General features: G+C 37.4%; 1 protein-coding gene across 5 annotated transcripts in view; it reads right to left on the bottom strand.

Moving 5' to 3' along the window:
• Window positions 1–407: 407 nt before the first annotated feature.
• Window positions 408–23,307, bottom strand: part of MACROH2A1 (macroH2A.1 histone) — a 50,888-nt gene continuing 27,988 nt past the window's right edge. The window contains exons 5-9 of one of the 5 annotated variants that reach the window (XM_068959174.1): window positions 21,487–21,597; window positions 13,225–13,315; window positions 9,207–9,296; window positions 5,902–6,076; window positions 408–1,135 (exon numbers count right to left, since the gene is read on the bottom strand). In XM_068959174.1, the coding sequence (XP_068815275.1) occupies window positions 970–1,135; window positions 5,902–6,076; window positions 9,207–9,296; window positions 13,225–13,315; window positions 21,487–21,597 (633 nt within the window). In that variant the 3' untranslated portion in view covers window positions 408–969. Of the gene's footprint in view, window positions 1,136–5,901; window positions 6,077–9,206; window positions 9,297–13,224; window positions 13,316–14,832; window positions 14,933–21,486; window positions 21,598–23,307 lie in introns of all 5 variants that reach the window. The other 4 variants (XM_068959172.1, XM_068959175.1, XM_068959173.1 and 1 more) reach the window with 4 other exon arrangements.

A 23,307-nucleotide genomic window follows, 5' to 3' on the forward strand; every position in this document is an offset into this window, starting at 1 on the left:
GATTTGTGTAAACCAGAACGACCAAAAAAAAAAAAATTACCCAACTAACTCCAAAACCCAAAGGAATAGTGGAAGGGCTTGAAAGAATCTATACAGTGTGTGCAGGCAGCAAAAAATGTTTACCGTTAAAAGGTTTGAACCTCCCAAACTAAACAGTCAATTAGGTCAAATTCTGAACAGGAGGGTCTGAAGAACCTACTGGAAAGTCTGAATGCTCACTGGAAAAAGATCTGATTCGGAAAGTCACTGAGCATGCAGAAATCCAGCCAAAACCTGTACGATGCCCAGCATCTCCACGCAGTACACTGGTACGGATTTGGTATTTTTGTCATGCTTTTCATAGCTAACTGTTCAGAATTCGTAAAATGAATGCTTAAGAGAAAAATTAATTCAAATACACCAACAGCTACAGTTCAAACATTTTACTAAATCAATTCACACAATTTTAAAATTGCAAATATAATTAAGGACAACAGCGTTTCTGTATTTTTTCTTCCAGATTTATCATTAAGACAATAAACAAACACAAATTAGGTTTATAGCATCTGTTCTTTAAAAAAATGAAAGGAACGCCACTCGATGTATTGATAAAGCACCACAACACAGTTACAAAATAGGGTCTGCCTGATTCTTTCACAAGTAAAAGACTACATACTCCTAACAGCTTTCTGCTTCAATCCATACTTCATTAAAATAAAACTATAAAATCTCCTAGATTACACTAAATTCAGACGATGCCTGGTATACAGTGCATTAACAGCAGTAATGCCAACTATCAGTGCCAACATAAAACATTTGAGAAAGAAAAATAAAAAACAAACCAAAAATAACAAACAAAACCAAAAAAACACTTTTATTCCCCTAGATGAGCAAAATTTAAAATAAGGGATGCTCTGCTTCACAATGAGTTAAGGATTTGGGGAGGAGGAGGATGGCGGGTAAGGAGGCTGGTACTGTAGCTTTCTAGGCTTAGTTGGCATCTAGTTTGGCCATTTCCTGCACATATATCCCTATACTCTCACTGTCAAAGAGCACAAAATACACCGTCTTGATTGAAGAGGACATTGTTGACACAAAATAGCTGGAGATGGCTTTCAGGATCAGCTGAGCAGCCGTTTGCTTTGGGAAGCCGTTTCTAGCAGGAGAGAAAGAAAAAAGAAAAAGAAAATCAAGACTTGCCAAACAAGTTTTTGGTAGAATAAGCTTGCAAGGAATGCTCAGGATTTTCTCGTATGCAGCACGGTAAATAAAGCTACAGAGCAAGTGTTTACAATCGGAATTAGAAGCTACAAACGTGTTTGTTTAGGCAAGACTAACAATTTTTAGAAAGCTGCTTGCAGAAGAAAGCACTCTCAAAACACGAATACGGAGTCCACATACATTAATGGGTTGAACCTTACAATATCTGATGGCTCAGTTACTCTCATTTAACAGACAGGTAAATCAACGCTCGGTCAGGCTACAGGACTGAGGAAAGCTGCATATATGCTAGAGTCCTGAAAGCAGACCAAACATTAAAGAAGAAAAATAGGAAAGGATAAGGGAACTTAGTATAGAAAACAAAGTGTGAGAAGACACAAAGAACAAAAATGACTTTACCACTATTAATGGTTAATAATATAGTACAAAATTAAACAAGTTGCTTATACAACAGGCAACAGTGCTTTCATAGATGACAAATTTGTGCCTCGCTGAATTTCAAAGCTGTATACCCAGCCTGGGGATACTTCTTACAGGCTTTTTCACGTTTACATCTAGTAGCTCTTTCTTGTCTGAAAGTTTCATCTAATCTTAACACAGGTCGAACACAAGCAGAATGGTTTGAACAAAGCCGTGACCTGAACTACAACAGACGTGGCTATGGTTAACACCTGAGATTGCACCTGGCAACTATTTTGAAGGCGCTCTAAATTTTGGTGCTGTATTACTGATGCAGTGCCACTACCTATCTGGACCGCACAGCCTTGCCCTAGGCAAAATTTGCCCTAGCCTTTGCTGAGCATAGCCCCAGCAATGCACATTGCAGTAGTCAATCTGAAGGTGATGAGATGTGATCATTCTGTTAAAAGTAGTACCCCAACAAAATTTTAGAGACCTTGTTGAACATCACCTGGTTGCTTTGCACATGCACATGTACAAATACGCATTGTCAATACTCCCTGTTAAAAAGCGTGGATCTACTTGAATCTTTCTTAGCTGTAGGCTAATAAGGAGATAAAGAAACCATTTTCACATGAATTTTTGATAGTCAAAGATGGATGGTCCTTGACAGCTGCAGTTCTAGTAAGAGCAGTATTTTGTCCATCTTTGTTTCATTCCTTCTAATTCCATGCATTTGGTGATTTTTTTCTCCTTTATTATAATAGATGGATTTTTTTGGAGAGGAAAAAACAATAGCTGTTTTTGACTAAAACTATAGTTACCTGAAAGCTAGCAGAATGCAGCTACTGCTCAGAGTATGACAGTCTATGGAACTCCTTGTTCTCTCTGTACTATGTCTTCCAAGTATCTACGTTGCTCATGATTACTCATGGCAAGGATAAATTCCTCTCTCACTATGTAAGCGCAGCAGGAAGAGGTGGCACAGTTAGCGTTAATGATACAGAGGATAAAGTAATCTCTCTGGAAGAACTTCTAGGCTTACACAATGTCCCCTCTGCCACCGGTCACAGGAGGGCTATGCTAGCCAGCATCCTCAGCACAAAAGCTCTTGCTGGAAGAGCTCATGACATTAATGCTGCTTTTTTTTTTTTGGGTGCATGTGTGGAGGTAGTCTCATGGACAGCAGCAGCAGCAAACCACTGGGTGATATGGTTGCTTGCAATCAAAGTAGTATGAAACTCTCTGTGACAGGTCTGATGAGTGTGTTAAATGACATCTCTTTCCCCTATTTCACTTTACTTTGTAAAACTTCCTTGGATAGAAAAATGTAACTGATAGTGTTTTCTCTTCAGAGAAGAACAGCAAAGAAACTCAGCTGTGTGTGACCACCTGTGTCATGGACCACTTACTGCACATTACCTTATCATAAAATAAACTTTAAGAGCAATTCTGTGGTAGGGCTGCATGTAATGTGATATTGTACATGCTGCATGAAAACAATGCTCGTGATATTTCAGAAATGATGAAATAGCACATGCTGTTTCCCTCCTTTCTGAAAAGGCCCAATTTTTTCTTTTACTAAAATTTCTTCTACTTAAATAAAGGAAAAAACTTGTACTCTTCCAAAGGCAATTTAGCTGGCCAGGGAGAATCAGCTATCTGACAAGGTAACCCACTGAGAGTATATTTTGTGCATAGAAGCTACTTCCTACTGTTGGCTTGCACAGATAAAAGGGCATGCAGTGAGTCTGCCTCTGCATTCGATCACTTGTCATTTACTTATGGATGCTGCATCCTAGCATCTACTAAATAGACCTTCAATGAATTTTGGTCCTGAGCAGGAACAGTCATGCAGGTCAGCATCAAAATCGGGGTAAACACTGTTTCTGAAATGCTCCAAGGATAGTCTGAAGCTGTATGACCTTCACTCCAGTAGTGTTCCAGCAAGGTGGTCACAGTGGGGAAAACGACAGCAGAGCTGCCTCTGATTTAAAGGACGTATGCACACATGGAAGCTGATTAAACCGAATTGCTTAGGGCCAGTGTCTCAAAAAAGAGGAAGAGATAGAACGGAAAAATCAGAAGGATGCTGACCAGTGGCCATGTGTGGGCTGCAAGAAGCAACAGAAGCCTCTTGCCTTGGATCTACTGGTCTGAATTAAATTCTTGTAAAAAGGCAGCCAGAGACTTTAGCCAACTTAGTGTCAATTCAGATCAAAGTCAGAGCCTCAGAATGAAATCCCCACTCAGAGGTTGATTTTATGCTCAGTCCCAAACTCTTCTTTCCCTGTTCTCCTGCAGGCCCTACCAGAGTGAACTCCAGGCTACCTTTGTACAGCACCCAACTTGTGCTTTCCACAAGTTGGCTGCGGCTGAGCATCTGGCCCACTGAACGCTACAAGCATGCTATTTTATTTCCCCCCATGATTTATTTGAACTGCCCTCGTGTAATCCCATTCCTTAACCATAAAAGAGAATGAAACTGTTTATGTGGGTTTATTGGGTGATGTCTGCTTGACAGATGTCTGTACCAGAACAGCTGCATACATGTGCTGTCTTTGGCATTTGCTGTCCTTAAAAGCTTTACTTTTTTATGCTTTTGACTTTATAAAAACAAGTATTGTCAGAATATATTCTTTTTTCTTCAAAATTAATTTATGCTTGAGCATCTCCAAAGAAAAAAGGGGAACTACACAACCTCATATTTCCCAAGGCCTATTGATTCCTCTCCATCTTCCAAAATCACTACTTCAGCTGCCTCGAGTGAGAATTACGTACATATGCCAAGCTGACAACACAGCCACAAATCTCCTCTGTCAGTAACCAGATTTGATAACAGAACGTGATTCATAATTATTCAGAGTTTCATCATGTTCCAACACCAATCTAACTACTTCACAACAATGGTTGTGAATGGTTCCTTACTGGGAGCTATCCAGTAAAAAAGCAGTCTAGGGAAGATGCTTTACATAGCTTTGCCTTAGGTACCTAAACAAACAGTTCCACAGCGACTCTACAGTCAGTGGAGGAATACAGTTCCTCCCAAAAAGCAATTCAGAGAACAGTCTAATTTAGTTGTGCTGGATCACTGTCCAGAAGAGCTTCTCTTTTTACTGACTAGACAGCTAGCTTGCCAGCTAATTCAGCTGGTCAGTATGAATCCTCCACCACGTTTTCTCTGTGGTTCCACAAAGTCGGCTTATGTTACCTCCTTAAAACGACACCCATGTAAATCAACCTTTTTCTGAAGCTCGGTCTGATGCAAGCTGCTTAAATTTATTATCCCAGTGAAACTTCTATGTCTTTATTGTCATTCACCCAAAAAGCTCAAGTAATACTTTCTGCCCTACACCGAATACGCAGGAATTAATCTCACGTTGCAGCATGGCACAATGGGAAGAATACTCTTGCTGAAGGAAATCAGCCAACTTCTTTCATGGCAAATTGAAAGTAGCAGTTGTTCAGGGTTAAATACACTACTGTAATTCAGCATGGATTTGGTCCTTGGTCTTCATACTGAGCCATCATTAAGGGCCAAGCGCTCCAGCTGCACCCCCCTGCTTCCCCAAGAGCCTCAAATTAAAATTCTAGCCCATATTTAGACTTTTAAGAACGTGATCCAATTTTCAAAGGCATTAAGCATGCTATCACAGCTAGAGGACCTTAACTTTAGACTTTGGCTTTCAAAAACCTTGGCAAAGACTTTAAGGCCTTTTTTTTCTGGAAGAGTTCCATGATGTAAACTGTGTGGTATTCAGCTTATGGATTTTGGGAGAAAGTGACTCTGCAAATCCTGAGAATCAAGGCATTTCAAGTCTGATGCTTAAACTAACACTAAGACATGTCTTCTGGCTATCGTACGAAAGACGTATACAGTAGGTTTAATGATGCAGTAAAACTAGGTAAGATAGATCCCCCCTTCTTCATGTGCTCCTCCACATCCTCAATTTATAGGAACAAACTGATAGTCCAAAAAAAAGTCTTTTAATATACTCTTAAAAAGTTAATTTTATGCTCTTTAACCTCTTTAACCTATTTGTATGCTTTAACTTTCTGCAGGGATCACTGTTAGACTTGCCAAATTTGAACTAGGATTCACGATAATATTCTAGGCTTCATGTGCAGCTTGAATGAATCTGCAAGAAATATTTCATTCAGAGAATTGATCTAAATGAACAAGAATAGAGTTATTATTGGAGCAACGGGTTTTATACATGAGAAACAACTGGAACATCTATGATGGCATTAGAAAATATGACCTATTCGGCATGAAGTATAAGGTTTGCATAACAGCCTTACCTGCCACTGCCAATCGAAGGAAATGCAATTGATTTCAGCTTCTTTTCATCAGCCAGAGCCAAGCAGTTCTTCACTGTCTTTTCCAGCAGCTCCTCGCATTTGTCTGAGCCCCAACCTGGGCTATTACAGTGGATCACAAATTTTGCGGGCAATCCGTGGCCAGCACTGACAACAGCTAGTCAGAAATGAAAGTGAAACGTAACTGCTTTCCTCTCATTAGGATTAAAAGAGTGCATATGTGATTAAAATAGCAAACAATTGACAGACATTCCTTTAGCCCCTGTGAGTGTTTTAGATTACAAATCACACAGGCTTAAAATACAACAACATGATTACAGAGACTCTACATTTCCATTTCCAGCTGCCTTTCACTGTGGTAATTTATAAATCATAGCTATAATTTTAAAGAGAAAGCAAGAATTCATGACTGACATCAAAGGAAACACATTTATACTGGGGATTGTGCAAACTTGTGTAATGTCTAAGCAGAAAGGCAGTAATCTGTCAGAATGTAAACCCATTCAAGGGATGATCTTGTTTTGGTTCAGATTTTATTGCAGAGCTACAGTAAATGTCAGAATAATATAGTTATGACCTCTGTGACCTTTAGCTTCTCTTGCTAAATACACAGTTTGTTTAGCCAGCTTCTGATCAGACTGCAGCCCAAATTGGGATCAGTTCAAAACTACTGGTGTTCTGCAAACTGGTAAGCAAGGCTAGGAAAGAGGTGAGTTATCGAAGATTTTTGTTTTATTTCCAGCTTCATTTCTGAGTAAGTGTAAAGGAGGCATTTGGGACCTGTTCTTATTTAAGCTTTTTGTGTATGGGTCATCCTTCATTGTTTAAACAATTCTGTTTTCTAGTTTACCTCTTTCATCACATTTTTGACAGACTGTTGGACAGGATGCATTTACAAGTTTACAATGCTTGATTCACTCTGTTTATACACCAACAGGCGAGGCCTTGTACGTACAAAGAAACGAAAAAGAATTTTCACCACGGTAATTGTATGTTATCACCATGGTACTGCATGGATATGTGGGGATTAAGCAGACACGGGAGAGCCTGCAGGCAAACTACTGGCAGTCCCCAGAATGGTGGCCTTCTCGCAGCAGGACAACATATTCTGGATTCACCATTTCTGATCACAGAGCAGCAACAGATTGTGCTCTGCCTGCCAGAGAACAGGATCACTGTCATTCTGAACTCATAGGTCTGTGGTTGCAATTAAAAACTTGCAACTTCAGTTTGTTTAAAAAAAAAAAAAAAAAAAAGATGGAAGAAAAACACCCTATTCACAAGCTCATGGCACAAAAAACACGTAGTTGAAGTCTCGCAAGACCATACACTGAACCTTTACAAACAGTCAGCCCTCTAAGAGGCTTTGGGATACAATCATACACGCCCACAAAAGTATAGGTGTAAAATGGGAGCTTGCTTCTTTAAAAACAATAATAAAAATACCAGTAAATAAAAACAATTAGGTCTGTAAAGGTACTTAAAGGCCAGAAATTCCCTACTCCCTTCTGGAATGTTTATGAGGCATTTTATTATTAAATTATAACTCCTGGATCACTACCATCACACACGGATACTATTCTGTAGCTGCTGCAGAACAGCGAAAATAGACTTTGTCATGTTGCATTCTCACAGGAGGTTAATCAGAAGTGTAAATTTTAAGGGACAATGGAAGCACAGGCATTTATGTTTTTATAGGTTTGTAGATTCTCAACATATTGAATAACCTCAGCGTTAGGCAATTTTAATTTGTCATAATGTGAATCTAAAATGTTGGCAAACTCAGAATACATCATATATCCAAGAAAAAAAACTAATAAAAGCAGCTGTCATCTCTCTACTCAGATGTGGAATACTGATGACATCTTCATATGGAAAGAATAAAATACTGTATTGATACCCATCATCAACTTTAATATTTCTGAGACAGGCAGTGTTTTCTAGGGTAGTCACTAATTAACTCATTAAGATTCTGTTGTGGGCACCTCTGAATTGCTAAGAGCAACGGTCACTTATTTCAAATGGAAACACTCTGGAAGGGAAAGTACATTACATTTTTTTCTATTTAAAAAAAAGAATCATGGACGAATTCTGTGCTAGTTCCAATTACATGCACAGTAAGGATCCTGGTTATTGGTGGATTAAAGGAATATCCATATAATTGAGAAATCTGGGGAAATGGCTTGTGTCAGTTCTGCTCTAGAGTCCTCTAACATATTTCTAACAGTCAGTTTCTGCTGGTGTAATGCAGAGCTCCCTCGCAAGGTAAACTTGCCAAGCTGCCCTCGAATCGGAGGAGCGAATTGGTGGCTGAGAAAAAAATCTTTCCTTTCCAACTTGAAATCTAGTTCTGAGCATGGTTTGGCCTAGCGAACCAAGGAATACTCTACAGAAGTGAGCAAAGAATAGGTGAGTAATTCATTCTACTTTTTTTGCAAAATAAGGATTCCAAGAAAATGTTATTAAAAATTTAAATGAAAAGCAAATCAGGAAGAAAAAAAAAAAAATCACATTAAGCACCAAAAGTAAACAGTCGTAATTTCTCCTATCATAGTTGAAGTCTTAGATCTCCTCAGCTTCAGTCAGAATTCATTTACAAAACTGCATGCAGTATATTTATTTTCATAGCATAAACACAGATGGCATAATCAGAGTTCTATATGAACAACATTTATCAGCAATTTGACAGATGGCGTAAAAATAAAAAATGGGATTTATCAAACTTTACTATTTATGTATTAGATTTTTCTCAGATACTACATGTATTTTGATAGCTAGGCATGGAAAAATCATAAGCTTTTACAGCGATAACTTAGGCACTAATTAAACAAGGTACCTAAGCAGACCTTAATTTGGTTTAGTTGAGTGAAAGGCAGTGGCACTTCAGCAAGGCAGACGTTTAACCGAGTTGAACTTCAACTGCTCTTTAAAAATAAGCATCTAATTAAGTACTTTCCTGAACTGTGTCCTTAATAATCAACATTCACTGTGTATGTATGCATCTGTGAACAGCTTGTTTTTATTTGTAATATTACATCACTATACCATCTCCCAGATGTTTTGATAGAGTTACTTAAGATGCAATGTGTATATTTTACCATTTGAGAATACAAATGTCATGTAGTCCACCAATGCTGTCTGAGGACAGCATGAACCCAAAGGGATTCTCACACAAGCATTGTACTGGAACGAGTTTGGTTGACTGACTGCAGTGAAGACTGCGGCAGACAGCAAGAACACACTGCCCACCATGCTCATTTGTGGATTTCCGAAGCGCAGAACCTCACCTCCAGCTATGTCCAACGGCCCGTTCTTTTTGCGAAGCTCAATGACAGCTTCCACAAACTCCTTGCCGCCTTTCTTTTCCAAAGTGCTCCCTGAACAGAGAATTGTTATTTTACTCCTCTGATCCCAGGTTTCCACAGCACACACGTGACTGACCATTACTTGTGATTACGTAATTCTATATTTTTCTGCCCAAACGTTTTTTGGGGACTGCAAAGTAAGATCTAAACCTTTTGGGACTTCAGAATTAGCTAGTCATTAAAAACAACAACAACAACAACAAAAAGAAAAAACCAAAGAAGACAACCCTAGCAACCCAAAAAACCTCACATCTGTATCCCTTGCTAACATTCTCAGACTCTGATTTTAATGTCAATACATCTGACATGATATCCTTATCTCCTTCCTTATCACGAGCATCTGTTAGTGTGAAATGTTCCAGAAGAATGTGCTAGCTCAAGGGTGTTGAAGGTTCACAATTCCTTCCCCTAAGGTTCATTTCCCCTCTCTCTTATAAATTGTTTTAAAGAGCCATTTGCCACAATAAGAATTTGAAACTCACCTGATCTTGGTCCCTGACCCCAACAGGTGGCACCAGGAATGAAACAGTCTCGTGAGTGCAGCGGGCTGCTTTACTTGGTAACTGCCCAGCTTGTTGAGCCACCTTTAACCAAGAGGAAGAGCCTCAGAAATAAGGAGAATCTCTAAGGAACATATTCCTCCAATGAACTTCGCTAACTACAGCTAAGGAGCTGGACAAAGTCAGTCTGGGAAAAGAAGAGCTGTGCAGTGTTTCAGGGCAACCAAAAGGTATGCAGTTTACAAAGGCAGTCCATCACTAAATGGTTTAGATCTTATTTTGCAGCTCTAGTTTTAGATATTAATATAAAAAATAGCCCAAGAAAGCATTTTCCTAACTACATAAGCATCCCAAATAAATTTTTCACTGTGCATATTAATTATAAAGGTAGATAAGTAAGAAGCAGTGGAATCATAAAGGCTCTGATTTCTTACTTTGAAAACTGATTTCCAAAAATTCAGAACTAAGATCTCTAAATGTCCAGACATTTATTTGGTGAAACCCCTTACTTTCACTGATGAAGAAAGAAAAACTGCATTTTCTGATGGAAGTGCACATACTCTATGCTCAAGGAAGCAGAGCCCCTCCTCCAAGATCTAGTCTACTAAATAGGGCTATAGCTCTAAGAGCACCGCAAGATGTTTTTGCTTTGACGCCATTGTTAATTTGTTTCCAAAATGAACATTAAGAGTTTGTTGAAAATAACTGAATGCACTTGTTTGCTCATTTAAAAACCATCTCTGTGACCCTGCCTCTATTTTTGCTGTGAGCAATCTGTTGTCTTTGGGGTAAAAAAGCTGAGGACAATTTTTAAAAAAGCTCTTATTTTGCTTTCTTCATAACTAATTCATAACGTGTGTTTGCCGAAAGCTGGATTGCAAGGTCTGGCTGTGCAGGTCAGAGTTTAATTTGCTCCTTGCAATCATTTCAGCTTTTTTATATAAACACTTTGGTCTAAATTTATTTAGACACGCTCCTCGCTAAGATTTTTCTGAAACTCAGTTAACTATCCCTGTGCAACTGAGTGGAAGACCTCATATTACAAATCCCTGAGATAAGACGTTAATGGTTATATTTGTAGCAGAAAGGTGTCTCAGGAGAGTGTGCTAGGAAAAGAGATCTACCCCCAGAACAGAAGTGCTTGGCAATACACTGCCTTTCAAAAGCATAAATGCTATCATGTGCCACACAGCATGAGACACAGTGCCTTTTGCTGAACCTGTTTAACAGATACAGCTAACACTAGGGTTTTGTTAAATCACTCTGACAGGGAATGGATGGGGACAGATAGGGACAGTCCTTCATTCCAGTTATATTCTTGTTGTGTATTTTTCATATCAACCCAGTTTAAATATATATATGTATGTATATTCCAGTTATATTCCACTGGAGTCCATGAACTCAGTTCTAAAACTCATGACATTGTCAATCCTTAATATCTCCTGTTTCAAGGGGAAACATAATTAAGCCTTGCCTTAGAACCTGCAAACAGAAGAGATCTATTAACTAGATCATTCCTTTGCTGTTGCAAAGCTGTCATACATTTAATGGAATTTAGCCTAGTCTGGTTTAATTCAGTCTAGAAGGATCAGCTTTTTCCTTCTACTGGGAATTAATTTATAATTAAAAGCAATGAACAACCCAATCTGTGTACTTCACATAAACTAAGCTCTCCTTGCAGATCTGGTGCAAAGAGCAAAAGTATTTGGTATGAATCAGTGATGTTTTCCGCATTTACTCTACAATGACGTTCTTCTTGTAATTAATAGTGAAGGTTTACACTGAAATTACACTTCAGAACAATGCTGTAAATTAGCTTCATCTTGGTAAGGGCATACTGTATTTAACCATTTTCCACTACATTAGTAAGTTTCTTGACGGAAGTCTTGCTTCACAGCTTCAAGGTTAGTAGCTTATTTGCTCATAGGCATAAATATGTGTCACTCCCATGAGAATTAGGTCATTATCTCATGCTTTCCAAGCAGGCATTGGAATCAGTGTTGAAAACAGCGTTAGAAGAAATTTAGGCTCTAAAACTCTCAGGATAAGCCCCCAGTACATTTAAATTGTTAGGGAAAAAAAAAAAAACAAAAATTAAAAAAAATTTAGATGGGTAAAAGTTAATCATTGGAAGCTAAGCATTTGTGCACTTCTATTCTTTCTTACAGCAGTCAGAAGTAACAGGAACCTACACTAAAGTATGAGTAGTGCAGCTTCGAGAATTTTCTTTGCAGGGTAGCTTCGAAAGCATTTCTTTGTCAAAGGATAAGAGACAAGCACATTAGCTAAAAGAATCTGACAGACATTAGAAGCATGTTCCTGAGATACAGGGCTATTATGACACTTCTCTTCTCTTAACGTCTCTGCAAAAGGTTGTGTAGCCAGCCAAGTCACAGCTGTTCCTGCTTCAACAGGATATACGGAGCTGCATTTGTCCGGACATTACTCAAAAAGCAGCCCCTTCAGAAAAAAAACAGGTGTTGCAAGACATGCCAGCTCTGCAGGAGGACAGACACACGACCCTCCGAGCCAGTAATGAAGCACTGCCTCTGGCATGAAGGGACACTATTTGCATAGTGATGATGAGGTTAAGATGAGATGTAAAACAGAGGCCAGGATTATGCAGCATTTTTGTAAAATATGGTGGGTCATCACCATTATCGGCAACTTTTGTATTCTGCCCAAATTCTGATTTGCCTTCTTAAATTACCAAGGCAGTTCAATAAAGCAGTGTTACCCATTTATGAAAACCTTTGAAATACTACACTGAAAGGTGCATACAGAGGTGTATTACTAAGGTAAGAGTCGCTCAGGGGAACCATAAGATACTGAATTAAGACTTCTGTCATATGGTCTATCATGCCTTCTCTCATCAGTGTAGTTTAGATGACCGCCTGAAAAACGTATGTAGCAACACTAGACGTATGCCTGTGCTTATAAGGTCAGCTCAGCAGGACTGTGAAGGTTGACTGGTCCACAAATTAAACTGTGAAAAAACTAACTGATCTTAAGAGTTCAGAAATTCCAGATGGGCGAGATCCAGCATGTCAGATGTGAACATCTGAAACTTGGCATGAAGAGAGCATATTGGAACCAGTCAGAAATCTAAAGATCAAGACTCAAACTTTGTTCATAACAACACATTTAACATGTCAAACAAATAATGCAGTAACTCATTTTCCTTGATCACATGTCTGTGTTGAACATACTGTTCTTGCACTTCAAATTTTGGCGGTGCATTCCATTATTACTTTTAAAAGTCTGATTTGGTGATAAAAATCAGAAATGTCTATTGAGTTGGCACTTACTCATTTCTTTTCATCGGTCAGGACTGCTGGAAGTGAGAAATGAATGCAAATCTGCATAGCTACAACAAGCTTGTGGCTGCTGATTTACCATGCACACACATACAAACTCCGCAGCACTGAACTTTCCATTACCTACTTCACCACCGGTGTAGAAGTCAGAGTTTGTCGGGTGAACGACAGCATCACTGTCGATCGTGGCAATGTCAGCCTGTACAACTTGCAACTACAACAGGTAAACAGATGTATATCAACCACGTTGGACAGAGACCCAGCACAGGCTCTACATTTACACATGTACCAACGTCCATATTTTCCTACCTTTACACCTCCAAACCTTGCGCCAAAGGAGTATGCTGAGTTGTGTGTGCAGGTGTGTGTAGATAAAGGGGTATAGGGAACAGGAGGAGGAATACTGAGTATGACATGTTCAAATAAATGTTAAAATGACAAGTCAGAGCAATTACATGAGATCATTGCCAAAGTTTTAAAATCAGCTAATACCCCGTTTCACTTTGCAGAAACCTAGAACAACCAGTACCCCACAGACCATGACACTAAAATATGGCATCTGTTTAAGAAAGAAATTCAGGATCATCAAACCAAACAAAATAATTAGTTTCTCCATTTTGTCAGCATCAATAAACCGACAGGTACTAATTTTAGAAATTATAATGTTTCATAATTTTGTTTCTAAAAATGATATATTTGCAGGCAGGTGGTATCGTATTCACTTAAAAAATACAAATGATCCATCTCCTATTTTAGAGGTAAGGCTTATTTTCTACCTGTGTGTTGGGCATACAGTTTTTCCTGCAGCATACCATTTCTTAATTTTTCTCTTCATACAAGACACTATATGGCTGAGACAGATGTAAAAACACACACATTTCTGAAGATGGCTGATTTATAACTTCACCTTCTTAAATCTTTTTCTTGTTGATTTATACATACACTTCCCCTCAGGAAATGCAGTATTTGAAGAATTAAATGCTGTATTCCATTAAGGAAGTTTTGAATATGATGACAGCAGCGGGTATAATCAAATAAATATGGAAGACAGTACATAATACGTGAAAGTTAATTCTGTTTTACTTTTGATGAAGAATAGGCTTTTGTCAAAGAAGGATTTTTTTTTTTTTTAAATCTGAAACAAGTGAGAAGCTTTAAAAGCAATACACCATCTATCTATCTTCAAGTTCAGTGTTGCTCTAATACCAGTATTTGTTTTCAGCTGAATGTGAAAGTCAGAGAGAGGAAGTAATTTAAGCATAATGAAAACAAATTATTTGACTGAATTGTAAACACAAAATCAAGGTAAGAAGAAAATTTGGGGATAGTTAATTATTTAATCATCCTGCTTTAAAAGTTTCTATGCCTACTCAGGAAAAAAAAACAGAGGTTGCAGTTAGAATGGAGAAACTGCTTATTTTGAAAACAACCTGACAAAGTAGTATTTTAGTCCTCAAAGAATCCACATAAGAAACCCCCCAAAATAGCTAACAGTCACATATGATCATTATGGAAAAGAATTTAAATGATTTTAATCAAAATCAACTTGAAAGCTAGCAATAGATTCGAGTATTCAGATTTGGTGAAAAGTCTTTTGAATCTAGTTCTTCAACAGAACCTGGAAGATCTGAATTTCCGCTTTTAGTTCAATGTATGAAGTCCTAGAGAGTAAATTCTGGGTTCCATAATTTCCATGTGACCGTTAGTTGTGTCAACCCATGCCCCATTTACCTAGGTCATCTTTAAGGTCAATGTCAGCATTGGTAGGATTGATAATGGCCTCCACCTCGAAGCCGGCTAAATTACTGATTTCACTGTGAATAAGGTTCAGCTGAAAAGAAAAGCATGAGGTGGGAAATAACAGGACAGCTGGGAAATCACAGAGAAGCTGCAGAAAAGTGAGCTTTGCAACACAGATGGAGATAGCATCACTGCAAACAAATATGCAAAATAAAAGGCAGGTCATAAAGGAGGGTTATTATCAAAAAAAATTCAAACACAAGACTCAAACATTGTTCACTCTGGAAGAAAATGATGTACCTCTTAATAAGCTCTATTTTGACTTTATGCTAACCGCTATTTGGGATTCTTATTTTCACTTTATAAAAGGGTATTTGTTTGTCCTCAAAGTATAGATGACAGATGTTCCAATCCTTTCTTATGCATCAGTTATAGGAACGTGTCATGACTGTTCAGAACTGAAACTGGATAAGGGATCTGGCTCTTTATTTAAGCCAGTAAACATGAGCAAGTCTTTGCGAAAACAGGCACTTGCCTCCAGAGATACCTCCATCCTAACAAGGGGGTATGCTTCTTTTTCCTTCCATATTATTGGTCACCATAGTCTGTATTGCAGTCTCTTCAGTTTTCAATTGCACAGTTCTGCTGCCTTTGTGAAACGGCTGGTGAAGTACTTTCAACAGGCATGGTAATGCACTTATTTATAATACAGGTGCTCTGCCGCCCAGTGGAGAGCTTTTGTTTGCTTTACTTCCTCTAGTCATTCATGAAAATAGCATTTTTAACCCTACCCACTACTGCCCTTGAACCCCACCCACTAACACTCATATATTTTAAATAAATCTCCAAATCGCTATCTTGATCATTACAAAATTAGAAGGATTTATTTTGGGCATATAGGAAGGAGCTCAAATATCTAGAGATTAACCTCAAATCTGCGCTTCATGTTCTCCCCCCTCCCCCCCCAAAAAAAAAGAATTAATGAAATACAAGGAAGTGCAGATTTCAACTTCTAACAACATATTTTGAGCAAGATTTACAAACTATTATAGAATTATATCAGAAGTCAAGTTCGAATGAGAAAAACAGCCCATCAGTGGTAAGGGACTGACACTGCCACACCATACTACTAACGATGTTTTTTATAAATGCTTAGAGTGTAATGTGATAGCACAATCTGTTTACTGCTGACAGTTTGGGAGTCTCATCACAGTCTGATCCACACCACAGAAAAAATTCCATAATTTGAGGTAATTTGATGTAAAGTCCAGACTCAGCAAAAGTAAAAACTGCAGTAAACTGGCAGGTATGGGGGGAAGCTTAAAACCAGAGGCTTGTAACACTGCTTTGTAGCCAATGTTGGGAAGTCTAATTTCACATGCACCAAGTTTACTACCGCCCAAGTTAAAAAACTTTTAAAGTGTATAAAATCTTCCAGACCTTTTCATATCTGGAAATATATTATCTACATTATAATTTATTCTTATATCTACCAACCAGCATGTACATGCATTTAAAATGATTGTTTCAATAGCTGATTAGGCAATATGGAAAGCAACTACTAAAGAGAAAGTTCTCATTCATTTATGCAGGTCCTGAAGGCTGCTGAAATTAAGTGAGGCTTTTCGTCTAATCCAAAGTTCACTGAATTCAACCTATTAACCATAACATTTCAGTGTAACAAAATATATTCAGATATGGTAATTATTCTCATCAATAGCTGAATTTCATCTGTTGGTTTGTAATCCATTTTTGTAAACTTAATTCCATGTATATGTGAGTTTACTAACATGGAATATAGAGTCAATTCATGAAACCAACATGAGTGAATGGATCATTTAAGGAGGCCAACATTTATACATTTAAATTTTATGGAGAAAAAAAAAAAGGCATTTACATTTCATTCATGTGATTACATGAATTGACCTTCTTTTTCTTTTTAAAAGCCTGCAATTTCATGCAACTTGCTAAGTTGCTTGAGTAAACTTTGTTCCCTCAAAATAGGGTGATTTTGGCTACAAACAAGCGTACTTCAGCCCTGTATGGGTCTGTGTGGGAATGTGTAACAAGATCTAAGAAAGCTTACTTTCCAAGTAGCTTAGAATCCTTTAATATTTCACACGTGGCAAGTTATTTATAGTTGAGTTTGAGTCTTGAGTTTGACTACAAGCAACTGCTGTTTAAAAAAAAAAAAAGAGTCAAATCAAATCAAACCAAAATGTTAAAGAAACTTTATGAATTTTGAAATTAAAAAAAAAAAACAACAGAACACATGCACACACCAAAAGACTGTTCTGTGGAGTTTTTAATAGTAATATGTACCTATTTTGTTAAATTTTATAGTTGACTTTTTTTGATTCCTAATTCCTTTTGTTCTACAATGTTTTGCCAAAGATCTATCAGCTGCAGACTATTCTAGTTTTTACATCTTTATGCTATTTCTGCATCTATTCATATACGGGATTTACATAGCAACCAATTGGTACTTTAAGTCTTAATTTAACAACCTTTCAGAAGAAATACTGAAAAAGCTGACCATTACTGATAGGCTTGTGCTGGCAGCTAAGTATTATTTTGTTAAATTTTGCATTTACTGTTCAACAGGTTGCTAGCTAATTGCCAAATACTACAGTATAAATCAAAAACTTTCTTACAGCATTAAATCCTTGGATAAGTCATTGCACAATGTTACTATACAATAGTATGAAACATGTATTTTAGGGGGGGCACTTTATTCCTGTAAAGGGCCACATTTTATAAAAATAGCCACAACCTGCACGTACCTGTGCAACAAAGAATAGACATAACTTCAGGTAACGTTTAAATTAAATGTTAGTTAGATAAAATGCAGATGACACTTAGCATGTCTGTAAGTGCTTTTTGAGCCAAGCCTTGCATTTCTTATTTCAGATAAAATTACCTTTAAAGTTGTGGAAATTTTGCTTGAGGGAGGACTTGACTTCATATTATTTAAGAACAGTCTCACAGAAAACTGAAGATGCCTGTTGCAAGCCAACAGGTTACCTGAGGTCTCTTAAGTCCAAACCCCAACGCTTAGGCCTGAGGACTTACAAAACTGGGCCTCTACTCTGTAATTGTCTCAGAAGAACGAACTGCTTAATATGCCGAGTAGCAGATTTCCATGGGGATGTCATTTGTAGAATGCACAATCATTTAAAAATTAATTAGATTGTAATACTTTACGGTGTAATACTAATACATTTCTATAGGTATAACGGAACGGTTCTCTGCCATTTCCTGATCCCTAAGAATCTCTGAATTTGCCTGAATGTCAGCAAAGCTATCTAAAGATTTTATGCAATAACAGTACATTTTAAAATCCGAACAATACCCAGGTTTGCAGTGTTCTCAACTGTTTTCAGTAATTACATTTGGGGATATTAAAGACGGAGAGACCATTCTTGCAAGTAAAACCCTTCTCTTCTGCAAACATGGAGTCAAGAAGACAGACTTTTCCCATTAAAGCCTTATGAGTGACATGATAGGAAGAACAGAATTATTTTCTGGCTTCTCCACATTGAGTAGATAATTTCCTGAGCTAGCAAATACCAGCTCTGCAGTCCTACTAGACATGCTGTTATTGTGTTCAAGATGGTCACAGGAGGTATGAAAAAGATTGGTTGTTGTTTGGTTGATTTTTTTGCTTTTCAGTTTCTATGTTTGCACTATAGTTTATATTTCTATTAAGAGCACATAGACCATTATAATATACTGAAAAAAAACCAGTGGTTTAAACTCAAGAACAATTAAAATAATTGTGATTAATAAGAATATTTCTGCTTTTCAAATGGAGTAGTTCAAAATGTCTTAACCTATTACGCTTTCCTACCATCCTTGTGAAGAGTGTATATATATATCTCCACGTCACAGATGGGCAAGGCAACAGAGAAAGATGAGGTGATTCACAGTATCTCTGAATCAAACAGAATTGAAGCCAGGAGGCAGTTTCCAGGCCTCTATCTGAATTACCTAAGCACGCTGTACTCTCTACCCATGCAACTAAGGGGTTTTGCCTTCCCTCAGTTCACATTAAGAAGAGTGAGGCTATGCTGAATAGAGAAAAGTTCTCCTCCAGACGGGCAAGCACCTTCTGTCCTCATGCTCTTTGAAAATAAGTGACATGCACAGTCCTAAGAAAACTTCTGCTTATCATAAAGCCAAGCTGCAATAATATGGTTTAAAATAGCTATCTGTGGTTTTAAGAAAATTATTAGATCATTATGTTTATGAATAGCATGTGGTAATAATTTGAAAAATACAGCAAAACAGATTTTTTTTTTCCTGGAAAAATAGCATCAGACTTCACAGATTTATCTAAACACTTAAAACCAATATTACCTTTTTAAACAGCAATTGCATGTAGACATGGCTAAGCAGAAGCATTTAACTGATTCAAAGTCACTCAAATTTTTTAAAGATAATTGTTATATTTCATTTGTAAATTTTCAAAATAAAGCAATTATTTGAAAAGCCCATGTGTCCTTTAAATAATTAACAACTATCACCAACAATGAGGTCCCAGTCTGCTAAACTTAGCGACAGACATCCTGTCATAGCCGTGAACTTCTCACCTGGACCATGCAAAACGCAGCTAAAGTTTAGGAGACAGGAGGCACTCGAGTCCCACTGATTTCATCATTGTTACTGACAGTTTTAGCTTTGCCTTTTTATCACAGAAAAAAAATCAAATACATACTTTGATAATTTGGAAAATGCATGTTTTGAAAAATAATTTCTGTGGAATGCTCGAAAAATGTTTACAAATGAGCCAACATAATGGTTTTTCTTTTGCCTCCATGCTAAACAAAATTTCTCTGATCACTACAGTGCAAGTTTTCTTTGCATTTTAAGCTTTCCACATTTTCAGTCTTACCATGAACGCTTAAAAGAATTCAGGTTGGTATAAATGCGTTATTTGGGGGGTAAATCAGACCGAATAAATTAATATATTATTTATCGGCTCAAACAAGGTACGACTTTCACTTTTAACTCATAGATGAAAGCATGTGTTATGCATAGCATACTTTCTATCTTTACATTTTTACACTAACCATTTACTACTGCCTCTAAAGACAGTTCTTCATATGGAGTCAAAAGCAAAATATAATCTATGCTAGACACATCTCAACAATATCTATGCATATCCTATCCTTCAGAAGAACCACCCCTTTTATTTGGAGTGTTCCCAGGAGGCAAAAGTGGTTTTCATTTTTTCTTTAATTAGATGCATACTATGTTACAAATACAGGCCAACACCTGGCCCCTCTGATGTCAATGGAAAAAATGCAGGGCTAACTGACAGTGAAACAGTGTGGGGATGGACACTTAGTACTAGTAATCTTTTCAGGGGGCTGCACTCCAGGTGAATGAGAAAGCCAGAAAGTCCATTCCCCAGTGCAAGGCACTCACTGGAAAGCTCTACAACAGATACCCTGCAGCTTAAAGCGGTCTTAGAGCTCACCCTTCTCTTGCACTGAACTTAACAGCAAAGCCCCACTGATTTGCTGGATCTGGCTTGTTAGAAAACACAACCTTAGCCTTATTACAGTTTTCCTATGGTAATTAAAAGGAGTGCAAAATCAGGTTCAAAAGCCTTACAATGCTGTCTTTCTCGAAACAGTAATTTAGTTTTAAAATGTCAGGTTCTAATCAAGCCTTCAAAATGCTTTAAAACCCAAATATATGCTCAAAATCATCCCCCTAGAAGTAGCCAAATAACAAAACCTACCAAACTGACAATCTGGTTCCAGTTGTAAAATTACATGTAGAAAACCAGAAGTCTTGCAAAAAATAATGTTACTTTCATGCATGTTAAACTTAGCAGACAAACTGTGCAAGGGTAAACAGAGAACAACCTCAATATGAAGTAAAAATGAGTCAGAGGAGATACATTCCACAATGGACAAAAATGGCTCATCTTTTATGACTTACAACACAATGATCTGCCTACTGAATGACAGAAGAAAGATGCAGTTTTACTTAACAAAATCTTGTATCACAAACTAAAGGCAGGTTTCAAGATAAGAGACCAGATTAACTTATTGCACTGTCTCTTTAAATGGCTATATATTTGATTAAATCATCCCAAGTCCCAAAACATTCACAGGGAAAAAAGGATCATTGACTTCTAGCTTTTCATAAAAGCATCATTTGTTATTGCACAGCATTAACTTTTGTAAAAAACAAAGCAGAATAAAGCACAAAACCACTATTATAAACAAATGTCTAAAAGAGAATTTGATAAAAGCCTGCAAATCACTTATATCAGCAATGAAGTGGGCTGCTCTTTGGAAAAGCCATTTCATCCTTAGAATAATTTTTAAGCAGCTTAGCTGTAACAATTATGCTGTCTATAAATAAGTGAGATAGATTACAAGCACACAGGCTTTCCTTCTATCTGAATATTTAATTATGTAGGCATATAAAGACCCATTTATATATGTTTAAAATGTTGCAGAAGTTGTTTCAGGGAATTTCTTTGTTTAAGGACACACCTCCACATGTGCTCAGTAGTGAAATGTCAATTGTACATAGACCTTTTGGGAAGAGAGGGATAGTGGGAGGGGGTATTCCCTAAACAGCACTGAAAAATAGGAATTCATTTATAAAAATGCAGGAGCATACCTTCTGGCCAAGAAACAGACTTTTGGTGGACAGGACTGTGAAACCATCTGCAGGAGTTCCCTCTGTTGTACTGTCAGCACTGGCTGATTTGCTCACTTCTCCCTGCTTCTTCTTCCGAAAATACAGTTAATTAGTTAACTCAAGGCTGAGAGAAAAAGATCGTTTAATAACACTACAATATATGACATGCCATAAATGCTTACCAGGCAATAAAATGCCAGAAAAAAAACTGGTGTTTATAGTCTATCCTTTAGTCTAACAAGTGACTGATTATTGCTGAGGGAAGCTATGCTGATCAATAGGAAAGATGACCTTAGAATTTGTATATCTACATAAGCCTTTCCTGCCTATGAAATTGCACAATTTAGATGACAAACGTTTCAAATGTTGTAGGGAAAATTATAAACAATGCCATACTTTTAACAATTTTCTAATGGCCTATTTGGAAAAAGATACGTACCTATTTATACATATGGGCAGACACTCATTCTAAAGTAAAAAATGACTAGTCAGAATGCAAATTTTGGTCCTCTATGAAATGAGGCGCTCACAGATTTCACAGAAGTATTTTTAGAAATACTGTTGTGAAATCTGGCTGTCCTCAGAGTCAGGGTCAGAAGAACTCATTCTACAGTCTATCTGTCTGGTAGTCAGAAATGGGCTGAACAATTTTCTCTGTCTTGGTTAACTTGACCACTTTCCTTTATCTCCAGGACAACTGTACGTTCTTTTTCCCCCGCTCAACCAGCATTCCTTTAGTTCAATTATATCACTGAATTAAATTGACAGGTTTCAGGATTGAATTAACTTATCGGACAAATATGAGAACTACCAACCTTTTGAAAAGGATGCTTCATGAAGATAGTACACTGACTACTGTGGTTATCAACTCAATTAGTGCCAAACATCATTCTGTATTTTCAATAATGCATCACTTGTACTTTTGTATAAATATTTGATGCCTCAACAATACCCTTGCTGATGCTCAAAAGCATACCTGGAACACTAAGTAGGCTACCGTGTTCTCCTAGCCTCCCTTTTCAAAGCATAAAAACTAAATCTGTGGTTCAGCAACTAAGATGGCTTTGATGCAAGCATATATTTGTGTTTCTAGGAGGTGTAACCTTGCTTTGCTTTACACAAATGTTTTGAAAATTAGATTTTCATGGGTCCTATTTCAATTCCCCAGGAGTTTACTGTTAGCCAAATACCAATATAGTAAGCAGACAATATAGTTTATTGTGTGGAAGAAAAACAGAACCCCACAACAGACTTCCTGCTTTTGTAATCAACTAGGAAAAAAAATTTCCAGATTTAGGGAAATTATTAGTGCATGGTTATTAGAAGCACTGCACTTGAAATGTCAGCTACTAGGTGTTCTAAAGGGGAAAATTAAATGCAATAGTTAAAAAAAAAAAAACAAAAAGGGGGGAGGGGGGAAACAATCAGAAAAGCGACCAAGTAAACAATAACGGAGACATACAGGATGAATACAGAAGCTTTGTTTGACTCAGAAGGCAACATTTTCAAATGCACTGTGAATTTCAGGCGAAATTTGTGTACCCTTCTTTCTACATTTGTAATCTACTGCTTGACGGCATTTGCTTGGCAGAAAAAAATCCCCTTGGTTACACGCGCACACATCAGAAAGATTCCCTACTCCTACAAACTGAAATTGAAAAAAGGAAAAAAAAAAAAATCAGCTGTGTTTTTCTTATTTTCCTAGTGTAAGAAAATCACATGTTGATGGCCTTGCTCTTCCCCTCCCTACCTCCGCTCTTCATTTTGAATGAGTTTAATTAATCATTAGGAATTGAAAAC

This window comes from Struthio camelus, chromosome 13, assembly GCF_040807025.1.
Source record: "Struthio camelus isolate bStrCam1 chromosome 13, bStrCam1.hap1, whole genome shotgun sequence".
Lineage (NCBI taxonomy): Eukaryota > Metazoa > Chordata > Aves > Struthioniformes > Struthionidae > Struthio > Struthio camelus.